This window comes from Electrona antarctica (assembly GCF_951216825.1).
Source record: "Electrona antarctica genome assembly, chromosome: 10".
NCBI lineage: Eukaryota > Metazoa > Chordata > Actinopteri > Myctophiformes > Myctophidae > Electrona > Electrona antarctica.
The window spans coordinates 24,887,276-24,899,470 of record NC_136791.1 but is presented as its reverse complement, the minus strand read 5'-3'; the positions used below and the strand labels follow the sequence as shown (position 1 = coordinate 24,899,470).

Sequence of the window (12,195 nt, the reverse complement as noted above, 5' to 3'; positions counted from 1 at the left end):
CTTTACCAGAAGTAATATAAACTTTTTTTTAGCGTTGTTTGATAGTTGATTTTATTTTATTTTTTATTTTTTTAATAGAGCCATCCTCTTGTCTCAAAGTGTAAGAAACATCATAATTCATATTGTTATGCAATGATGTTTTTCAAATAAACTTGAAACTTGAAACAAGTAAATGTACTTAGTTACTTTACACCACTGATTATTTCATGCTTTTTGACATCGTTGCCCGACGGGCAGAAACATCTCATCTCCATATTCTAACGTTGTATGTTTATTCGTAAATTAACGCCGTTAGTTGATCACTAAAGCTCCAACGTCAAACAAAAGCAGCAAAAGTAGCAGATCCACAAGCTTGTGGATCTGCTACTTTGGCCGTTAAAAAAAAAAAAAAATCCCGAAAGGTTAAGTTCCCGTTTACGACATGTGAGGTTTTATGAAAAAAGGGGGGCGTTAAAGGAGAATTCCATACTAGAAGGCTTTCTTACATTTATTTGTAGTTGTTATGTCCCCACCAAAGAGGTCCAGGTGTTATTTTGTGCAAAAGCGCATTATTGGCTATTTCCCCTACCATACGCCCTCAATGAATTGCATTGAATTGAATGGGGAATGCTAATTCGCTTATTTCCATCGCTCAAAAATCTCTTTTTTTTGTATATATCCTCTCTTCATAATGTAAATAGTATCCCAAGTGGGATGGAAATAAGCGAATTAGCACAAAAACCCAACCCCCATTGAGGGAATTAGCCAATAATGCACTTTTGCACAAAATAACACCTGGACCTCTTTGGTGGGGACGTAACAACTACAAATAAAGGTAAGTAAGCCTTCTAGTATGGAATTCTCCTTTAAGATTTGTGTCCTTGTGAATACGAGGCAGCAGCAACATGTCCGGCTGTACGTCCATAATGAGAAACAGACATGATCTCTTCAATCACATGTCACTTCAGAGGAAAAGGACGACACAGATCGCCTCGTTTCCTCTCTCCTCCTCGTAGGCATGGTTTCCGCTGCCTGCCTGCCTGCCTCCCAGATCTCTGGCTCTGATATCCCCTCAGTCCTCTGTCCTCGCTTGAACCGTTAAAGTCGGACCGGGCCAGCCATTTTGACGGTCATGCCAGGTCTCTTATGAGCTAGGAGTGGATTAGGAGGCTTGTATACCTCCAGGAAGCAGAGTGGCATGATGCTAATGACTCTGCCCCTACACAGCTGGCAATAAGACTATGTTCACACGCCGGCCATCTTGCCATTAAGTTAATGAAATGCCAGCCTGCTTTTTAAGCACGGGGGACATACAGTATATCACCCCTCAACTATGTCTGCCAGCTTTGCAATCAGCAGCCAAACCCAGTAGTCACTTTGAGTGGCCTACTTAGTACCTACCAAATTGAATTCTATTCAATAGACTACCACTAAAACCAGAAATCAAAACGTGCAACCGAGTGCACCTCCTCCTCCTCCTCACCCCCACAGTGCTGGCGGTCTTCTTCCTCTCCTGCACGCCCCCTATTGGCGAGGCGGGGACGTCTCCCTTGGAGGTGTTGAGCTCCAGCCTGCGCGCTCCTTCCCACTCCTCGCGGTGGTCGCTCTCCACGCTCAGGGCCTGGCCGCGCTTGGAGTAGGATGCTGTCGTGGGCGCCGCCGGCACGGACGGACCCACTGGCAGGGGAACGAACACAAGACGTTATGGGGCGTTACAAAACTGAATAACATGCTGTAACCGTTCATGTCAACAATAACACTACAGGGTTCCCAGTAGAGAGAGAGAGAGAGATAAGAACACAAACTGCAGAGGAATTAAAGGTGCTAAGGTGTATGGGATATTCTCTTTTGGTTAAAACAATGTGTTTTGTTAAAACGTTACTTGTGTTTGTTTTGTCTCTCAAGTGTTTGTTCAGTAACAGGGGTCTCCCTGTGTCTCTACTGTTTGTTCAGGGCGGCGGTGGGCTCAGGGGTAGCGTGGCCCGGATGGGAACCACAAGGTCCTTGGGCAAGACACTGAACCCCTAATTGCTCCCGATGTGCAGGTTGGTGCCTTGCATGGTTTCCTCTGTCATCAGTGTATGAATGTGTGTGTGTGAATGGGTTGAATGTAATGCACAATCTCTGTAAAGCACCTTGGATAAAGGCGCTATATAATATAAATGCACCATTTGCCATTTTGTTCAGTAACAGGGATCTCTCTGTCTCTCCAGCTCTTTATTACACAGCAACCCACCAGTTTCAACTAATCAGGAGAGAGAACCCCTGTTTATTTAAAAAGCTCTGGGGAGACATGGAGAGATCCCCGTTACGGAACAACCACTATATAGCAATGATTACTATCAGACGATAGAGCTGTGTCACACTCATTGTAACCTAAAAAGATGTATCCCTTACACTACAGCACCATTAACAGTGTCCCTGGTAAGCCTGATAAAACAAATGCATCATGCCAAGCCACTCCAGTCCAAGACAGATTTCACAAGTCACTATATATTATGTCTAAACTCTAAACTGAACGTTAGAGACACTGCAGCAGGAGTTTGACAAACACTCCTAAAGGGGTAGAGCAGTGGTTCTCAACCAGTGGTCCTTGAGGGGGTTCCACATTACTTATTTTAAATTAAGTAATGCAGATGTTTACTGCATTACTTAATTTAAAAGAAGTCTTCACGATTAGAGAATGTATTAGATTTGTTATTTTTCATCAGTGTTTGCCTGTTGTGTCTCCTATGGTACCACATCAATAGGCCTACAGCATGGAATTGTGGACCATCTCCTATCCAACGACAACAAAATATTCTCAAATGTCGGTGGTCCGTGGCCCAAATGGCGAATAAATAAAGGGCCTTGATATGAAAAAGGTTGAAAACCACAGGCATAGGACAAGGCAGTTTGTCAAACACACCTAAATGGTATAGGACAAGGCAGTTTGTAAAACACTCCCAGAGGGTAGACAAGGCAAGCATGTACAGCAAGGCTTCAGTATTATTTTCCCCCATCATGCTTAGGGTGCTGTTCTTTAAGAAGCTGCAAGGGAGGCAGCAAGCCAGCAGATGGCGCCAAACACAGTGAGCTCACATGAAATAGGAGGAAGTTGCGACAGGAGGACTAGTAAAGTGCAGAGAATGGACCACTGCTTTTCTTTAAAAATAATGATAATTTTTGATTGATTCTAATAAAACGAAAAGATTTGTGGAGAAAAAAAAAGAAAATGTCCCCTTTTTGTCCATGGTTAATCAGACTAATACATTTAAAAGATATATTTTTTTTTTATCTCTTGTTCACATTCTCGACTACTTGTAAGTAATCAATAGACGAATCGCTTGAAAATAATGCCCTAATGTGTGTAATGTGCAATGCCCTAATGTGTGTAATGTGCAATGCCCTAATGTGTGTAATGTGCATAACAATTATGATTTGGGTACAACAATGCTTTTGTCACAAGCCGAAAGAAGTGTTCTTATCTGGGGTTTTATCACATTCCCCTTTTTTCCTCTGTGCAGTGTTAATTTTGACAGAATTTCTTTTTTTAGTTTAGTCATAGTCTTTTGAATAAGATTTATTTTAGTTTTAGTCGACTAAATCTACAGATTTTGATGACAAAAATGTATTTTGGCGGGCCTTGATGTCGTCGTAATGACCGTTTTTACACATTCTGATGATAGCCGATCTACAAGCTCACAACACACATGCGTTGTTGTGACTGTGAGCTTGTAGATGGGCTATTTTCAGAGTGCAACACCCAGCTCTACCAAACATAAAATCAAAAGACTTGTCTTTTAGTCCTACTGGATCTCTTCTCCACTAGTCCCTCCTTAACATTTTAGTCTAGTTTTTTTTAATTTGTTGACAACATTTTCAATATACTTAGTCTTAGTTTTAGACCTCATAGCTTAGCTTTTATTCAGTTTTCATTTAGTTTCTGTCAGCGGAAAAAAAGGTAGTAGACGAACATGTTCCGTTTTAGCCGACGAAAATTAACACTGCCTCTGTGACAAAAAAACCCATATAGGTTGACTTTGAGGGCAACTCCCCCCTAATGCTGCAAGCACCCAACAGTCAGGGAATATCATCAGAAGAATGTCCAATCTGGGAATGCATTTCTTAGCAATACATTTCTTCACCAATGTGTTTGTAAAGGCGTCTAATAACACATTTCATATTGGTTGAAATTCTGTTTTTCGTCCAAAACAAATGCTTGGAATGGATTCAGAATCATGAAAACACCCTAGTTTGACACGTCACATATTACTTAGCGTTACCAGACTGTTGCCTCTCGCAATTTCCAAATGCTTTCATCATACAGTCTGGAGCAACGGAGGAGCTGTCATGAGTAAAATATAAAGCGGAAGTGAAGCATCCCCACTTCGGTTTAGTCTTTACACTCACGCAAATGTATCCAAATATAAATATAAATCATCTAAGCATATATAGCTTGTTGCTTAGGAAAAAAATAAAAAAATAAGCGATATTTTAAAATATATTTTCGTGAACGGAAATGGCAGCTTTCCTTACTCAGATTTCGGGAGGTGTAGTTCCAGACTATATAGCATTCGGAGATTGTGGAATAGTTGTCTGGCTACGCAAAACTACATATTACTTAAAGCAGAATGTTTATTTTTGCCTATCGGTCAATGGTACCCCAACCTTCAGCAGCCGTCACAGACTCTCCTAGGGAAACTGAATTTCAACCAAATGTGAGATGCGTTACTAGACACCTTTACAAACACAATGGTGAAGAAATGTCTCTGTAAAGGAATTTATTCCCAGATATTATTATTATTAATATCCCCTGACCAACAGCACTCTCAGAAGCTTGCTCTGGGAAAGGACGGGGTTTACTTTACTTGGCTTCTCTACGACAACACCACCACCACCACCTCCACCACCATCCTCATCCCCACCATGATCACTGTAGCGCCGCTGCTTCTGGCTGGCGGACGCGCTGCGCGTCACCTTGGGGTGCCCGGGCGACACGCTGGAGCTGTTGTTGATGTCACTGTTGGGCCGCTGGCGCTGCCCGAGGCCGCTGGTGGGCAGGGGCTCGCTGCCTTCAAACTGCAACCACACGCACGCACACACGCACGAGCACGCACGCACACACACAAACACACACACACAGTGTGGGAAAAAAGCGCGAACATTTTTCTACTTAACACATTTAGACCCGAGACCGATTCTAAAAAACGCCTTTTAAATCCTGACCCAAGTTTTCTTAAAAACTTCAAATTCTTATTCAACAATTAAAAATAATAAGAACAATTATCATGTTGCTACAGGTGTAGCAACAACTAGAGACACAGAGGTTGCTCCCACATTGAATAGGTATAACAACGAATAGGTTACAGGTCTAAATGGGATAAGTATAAAAGTACCAATACTGCAATGTATGTGTAAAAAAAACATTTGAAAATAGCAGATCTCCATCATCATGTATCAGGACACCGAAATGTATGTGTGGTTAATGTATGATTTGTAATATTAATCAAAATCTACAAAGTAACTAAAGTTTTCAAATAATGTGTCTCTGAGATGTAGTGGAGTAGCAGTAAAAGTATTGAATATGGGACATGCTCCACAGCTCCAGTAAGGTAAAAGTACCGGTTCCTCAAAATGGTACTAAAGTACAGTACTTCAAATGTAAATGTGTTACAGCACTGCTCGCTCACACGCACGCACGCATGCACGCACACACACGCGCGAATGTGATGACAAGGCAGGCGGTGATGTAATGTAATGCATTAGGGGTAATACATTCCCGTTTATAAGTGTTGCTGGGAGATGGATGCTGACCTCTGGAGCTTTCCTTCCCAGTAGCAGATACGTAGCCATGACCTCATCATACTTCTGACCCAGCAGGGACTCCGTGATCTCAGCCTTCGGGAAGCCCATGGTCACCATGAGCTCTGTCCACACAACACATACAAAATGCCATCGGATCAGCGCCAGCGAAGAGAGCCCGAGACCCATGTAATGGTCTGGCCATTATCTATCTGATTGGTCATTGTTGAAAGCTGTCTCACCTATTCTGGAGCTATCACTGAAACCCGTCTCACCTATTCTAGAGGTATCGTTGAAGTCCGTCTCAGGCTCGATGTAGGGTTTTAGGTCGTCCTCATCGTGGCCCACGTTCATCCAGTGGTCTTTCATGATTTGCTGATGGGGGAAGAAAAAAATACAAATGAACACTCAAACTAAGAACATAGATTCAAGGGATAATACTTAGGGATAGATTGGTGGGCATAATTATCACCAATAGTAGCAAACTGATGCGATAACAGCAGTGAGTAAAAAGACATACAGCATAGCGAAAATAGCTAATCTGCAAGCTCACAGTGATCCACACACACACACACACACACACACACACACACACACACACACACACACACACACACACACACACACACACACACACACACACACACACACACACACACACACACACACACACACACACACACACACACACACACACACACACACACACACACACACACACACACACACACACACACACACCCACCCCTTTCCATTCTTTGCTAAATGTGAGGTCAAACAATGGCATGATCAATTCTTATTCTCATAAAGTGAATGGCAAAGTGAGTTTAATGTCGTTTAACATTGTTTAATGCAATCAAATACAACAATCAAATACAATGTTTGAATGTATGGGCTGTCATGGCCAGAAAGTAGTTTTTTGTCACTCGCATACGCGCATAGCCGCATACCCTCTATTACTATTGCATTTCAGCCTGTCAGCCTGTCTGTACACATGGAACCAACAAGCACATCATATTCAGAAGGGTTGGCCGGGGTCTAACAACCCTGTGGCTCCCATGTAGAACTGACTTCATGTGGCCATACTATGACATCATTCATCTATGACATCATTCATCTATGACATGTCTATGATGTGTGACTCCATATTTAGGCAAGGTTTCAACGCAATGCCGACCACCATCGACTTCGGACATAGGAATCCCAACGTCCATTTGACAACTGAACCAATTTATGTGCGATTTGTAACACTCAAACCATTCATGTTTGAATGATTTAACTGTGCTCAGTTGCGTGGAATTTCCCTATCCCGAACATCGTTTAGAGAGGCTAATTGAATCACGACTGAGACTTCAGGATCCATACAGGACTTATGTGGGCTCCAATGTGGACAGCCTGTGACGTCAGTCAGAGAGTATATATATAAACAATAGTTAGGTACAACTATTTAATGATCTAAGATGATGGAGGAGCTGCAGGAATCGTCTCAGGTGGATTTGGAGGGGCTGAGCGTCTTTGCCTCCGACGAGGCCATTACCGCCCAAGAGGAGGGGATCAAGGAGGACATCGCCACCAACAAACCCCTGGTGTCGGACAGACTGGAGCTGTCCGTGCTGCAGGGAGAGTACGCCCAGGACGACACAGTCTACCAGCTCAAGATCCAAGACCTGCACCGAAAATACTCCCACATCCGGAAGACGCGGCCCGACGGGAACTGCTTCTACAGGGCTTTCGGCTTCGCGCACCTCGAGGCCCTGCTCGACACCGCCGCCGCCGAGGACCTCCCGAGGCTGAAGGCGGTGGCGGCCAAAAGCAAACAGGACCTGGTGGACATGGGCTACCTGGAGTACACCATCGAGGACTTCCACAAGTTCTACATGGACGCCATCGAGCTGTGCGAGAAGCGGCAGCGGCAGAAGCCGGGGGGAGCCCTGCGGGAGCTCCTGGCCTCCTTCAACGACAACGACATGTCCAACTACGTGGTGGTGTACCTGCGCATGGTCACGTCGGGCTACCTCAAGCGCGAGAGCGGCTTCTTCCAGCACTTCATCGAGGGCGGGCGCTCCGTGGAGGATTTCTGTTCGAAGGAGGTGGAGCCCATGTACCGCGAGAGCGACCACATCCACATCATCGCGCTGGCCACGGCGCTGGGCGTGCCCGTCCTGGTGGAGTACATGGACCGCGGCGAGGGTGGCGCAGTCAACCACCACGTCTTCCCCGAGGGGAGCCAGCCGCGCGTCTTCCTGCTCTACAGACCGGGACATTATGACATCTTGTACAAGTAACACCGTCTCCCTTGACATATCTTTGAAAAAGATATGACAGGGACCCCCATAAGAGAAGATTATTACTTCAAAATAATGAAGTAGCCTTTGGCCCACAGGGCAGGGGCCTTTCTCCTGTTTCTGCAGTGAAGTAGCCTTTGGCCCACAGGGCAGGGGCCTTCGACTGTTTCTGCAGTGAAGTAGCCTTTGGCCCACAGGGCAGGGGCCTTTCTCCTGTTTCTGCAGTGAAGTAGCCTTTGGCCCACAGGGCAGGGGCCTTTCTCCTGTTTCTGCAGCGTGAGGTGGCTTGCAGCGTGAGGTGGCTTGATGTACAAGTACATACCACAGCCATCATCATACATACATTTGAGCCCGTAACAAGTTGTTTGCGAACATTTCGTGTGCAGTTCAGTTTCGGAAAGTCATACGACGTGACGCATGCTCAGCATGCGGCAGCGCCGCCTATGCTCCGTGGCTACGGTCGATACCCCTCCGTTTAAAATCCAGCTCCGTGGTTTCTTTTTCCGTGATGCGCACGGAAAGGGAACAACACCACAGAACAACAACACACAACCTGCTCTGCACGGAAAACACACGGCAGCGGACACGCGATATTCACGGAGAAACAACAACATGGAAGAGAAACAACAACAGAACCTGCCCAGCACGGCAAACACAGGGTCAGTGGGCAAAGACAACGTGTGTCTCATTTGGATCGCACTGCACCACAGATTCGTCTGAGCTAGACGCGAGGAGTCAAGCTTCTAGTGATGTACAACTGCCACTGGACATGACGCTAGTATGTCGCAGGGACTTTCCCCCCAATCCAACCCTTGATGCCGAGTAGGGAGGCACTGGGTCCCATTTTTATGTATGACCCGGCTGGGGATTAAACCCCAACCTCCCAGTCTCAGGGTGGATGGACACTCTAACCACAAGGACACTGAGCTGGCAATCATCACACAATGGTTCATAAATAAGAAACGGAAAAGGAAAAAAGTGACTCCATATCTTTAGCGTTGTACCTTTTGTGTGTGTGGTTGTAAATGTTATTGTCTTTTTGTTTGATTACACTGTCCTGTGCGTTTTGTCGAAGAGATTTACATTTAAAATAAAAAGTGAAACATAAAGTAGCATAAAGAATAAAACGCGCGCACACACACACACACACACACACACACACACACACACACACACACACACACACACACACACACACACACACACACACACACACACACACACACACACACACACACACACACACACACACACACACACACACACACACACACACACACACACACACACACACACACACACACACACACACAGCATGTCTGGGATTACCTCTAAACTGCCTCGTTTGACCGGGTTGAGGACCAGCAGCTTCTTGAGCAGGTTTTCACAGTCTGTGGACATGTAGAAAGGAATGCGATACTTCCCTCGGAGGACCCTCTCTCTCAGCTCCTACACGGCACAGAACAACAGCATTACGAGAAATAGCACAACAATGTTAAAACCTGATTTCTGAACGTTGGCCCCTCCTATGCACAGCTTTGTATGTGTGTGCGTGTAGCACGGAATGTGAAGATTTGATTGGCTGAGCACGGAATGTGATGATGTTTGATGATAAGAGGCCCCTCACTTCACATGAGTGTGATTTTTATCACACACACACACACACACACACACACACACACACACACACACACACACACACACACACACACACACACACACACACACACACACACACACACACACACACACACACACACACACACACACACACACACACACACACACACACAATGCAAAGAAAAAATATATACTATATCTGATTAAAATGATATCAAGAAATAAATCAATACATTTACATTTCCCAGAATTCCACGTTCAGATCACCAAGTCATAAAAAGTCAAAGTCAAAAATTCGTACGATTTGTCACACACTGTTACCGCAGTGAAATTTGTTCTCCGCATTTGACCCATCTCTTGGAGCGGTGAGCCGCAGCCAAGGAGCGGTGAGCTGCAGCCGTGCCGCACTCGGGAATCATTTGATTGGTTGATTTGACCAATGCAGTGCATTACATTCACACACACATTCATACACTGATGGCAGCGGAAACCATGCAAGGTACCAACCAGCACATCAGGAGCAATTAGGGGTTCAGTGTCTTGCTCAAGGACACTTCGACACTAACTCTGGGGGAGCCCGGGTTCGAACTGGCGACCTTGCGGTTACCATCCAGGAACTCCACCCCTGAGCCACCGCCGCCCCCTGGTCATACACTGTGACTTGGGCAAAACTGCCGTGCTCCTCACACGCAACATTGATCTGTCTGTCCTCTGTCACCGACAGACTCCTTTCACCACCTTCAATGTGCTTGCATTCTTTTATTTACTTTAATTTTATAGTACCCCCTCCCCCCTAGCATTGTGCCTGCTTCCGTCTAAATAAATCTTTTTCTCTTCAGAAGCGTTAATATTGTAAATCATTCGCCCGCCGGGATCGAAAATTTACATTTTCTATTTTACACACAATTATAATGTTCTCATTTTGTTCATAAGACCCAATTACGGAATGCAGAGTCTTTTCTTCATAATATGCATGACACTTCATTATTTACTACAACACTATGGCAACATTATGAGTCCACCAGTGGTTATTTTCAAGGACCCCCGTAACTCTTGAGAGTGTACAAATGGAACCAAACGGACCCGTTTAAGAACTGTTATGATCATTCAGGGCCATTCTATTTAACTGTTATGATCATTCAGGGCTATTCTATTTAACTGTTATGATCATTCAGGGCTATTCTATTTAACTGTTATGATCTTTCAGGGCTATTCTATTTAACTGTTATGATCATTACGTATTCCTGATATTATTATTGTCCGTTCATTGGCTGTAGGACACCCATCTCAAAATATGTTGTTTCAGGGACCTCCCAGAAGCACAAGAATCGAGTTAAAAGAAAGAATATATATTCAAAGATGTGCGCCACATTTTCACGATTTTCCCAAACGTAGCAGATCTACAAGCTCTGCCGCACTATGAGCTTGTAGATCTGCTATTTTTCCAATAGCTAAAGTTTAACCCATTCAGAACGGGAACCCCTTTTGGTGTTTTAAGAATTATGTTATTCTTTAGCCATTTGAAAAATAGCAGAGCACCGAGTGCTGCGCTACGAGCTTGCTACGAGCTGCTATTTTTGAAAAATCGCGAAAACGTGGCGCAAATCTTTGAATGTATATTCTTTCAGAGCGAACGTTTTAAACTCAAATCTTTGCTTCTGGGGAGGTCCCTGGAACTACATATTTTCAGATGGGGGTCGGCGGGCCAATTACATATAATTTGTGTGGTCCTTGACATGAAATATTGATAACCACTGATCCTAGGTATTTAGAAGACATTTTTTTTTATTTCAACGTCAGGCCTAAATGGGTTAAAATAAGGCCAACAACAACAACAACAACGTCCTGAGTCCTCATTCTCCTTTGTAATCATTGGCCAAGTCGCATCACCTTGAGGTTCTGTCCGTCGAAGGGCAGCGAGCCGCTGACCAGCGTGTAGAGGATGACCCCCAGGCTCCAGACGTCCACCTCGGGCCCGTCGTATTTCTTCCCCTGGAAGAGCTCGGGCGCGGCGTAAGGCGGCGAGCCGCAGAACGTGTCCAGCTTGCTGCCGATGGTGAACTCGTTGCTGAAGCCGAAGTCGGCGATCTTGATGTTCATGTCGGCGTCGAGCAGGAGGTTCTCCGCCTAGAGTCGGGTCGGTCCGAGGGAGGGAGAGAGAGAAGACGGGGACGAGCCAATCAGGAGAGGAGAACGTGGGAACAGGTTCTCAGCCTTTTTTCAGACATGCAGATTTGATACATATATGTAACGCCCGGGATTCAAACTCGGGTCTCCCGCGTGAAAGTCCAACATCTTAACCACTAGACCAAAGGGATATCCCTCTGGACCGGGGGAGATATTAGACTTTTGAGGCCATCAGGCAGAGGCTCTGAGCCACTCTGCTACACATAACAGGGCTCTGAGCCACTCTGCTACACATAACAGAGGCTCTGAGCCACTCTGCTACACATAACAGAGGCTCTGAGCCACTCTGCTACACATAACAGAGGCTCTGAGCCACTCTGCTACACATAACAGAGGCTCT

At 45.2% G+C, this 12,195-nt stretch overlaps 2 protein-coding genes across 6 annotated transcripts in view; one reads left to right on the top strand and one right to left on the bottom strand.

Moving 5' to 3' along the window:
• Nucleotides 1-12,195, bottom strand: part of mark1 (MAP/microtubule affinity-regulating kinase 1) — a 95,973-nt gene that overhangs the window by 11,758 nt on the left and 72,020 nt on the right. For 3 of the 5 annotated variants that reach the window (XM_079512979.1, XM_079512981.1, XM_079512980.1), the window contains exons 8-13: nucleotides 11,559-11,795; nucleotides 9,378-9,497; nucleotides 6,006-6,138; nucleotides 5,776-5,888; nucleotides 4,887-5,040; nucleotides 1,463-1,656 (exon numbers count right to left, since the gene is read on the bottom strand). In XM_079512979.1, the coding sequence (XP_079369105.1) occupies nucleotides 1,463-1,656; nucleotides 4,887-5,040; nucleotides 5,776-5,888; nucleotides 6,006-6,138; nucleotides 9,378-9,497; nucleotides 11,559-11,795 (951 nt within the window). The remainder of the gene's footprint in view (nucleotides 1-1,462; nucleotides 1,657-4,886; nucleotides 5,041-5,775; nucleotides 5,889-6,005; nucleotides 6,139-9,377; nucleotides 9,498-11,558; nucleotides 11,796-12,195) is intronic. The other 2 variants (XM_079512982.1, XM_079512983.1) reach the window with 1 other exon arrangement.
• LOC306931435 (ubiquitin thioesterase OTUB1-like) lies at nucleotides 7,224-8,048 on the top strand (the record flags this gene model as incomplete). Its single annotated transcript, XM_079512836.1, has 1 exon — nucleotides 7,224-8,048. The coding sequence occupies one exon, from the start codon at nucleotides 7,224-7,226 to the stop codon at nucleotides 8,046-8,048; it is 825 nt and encodes a 274-aa protein (XP_079368962.1).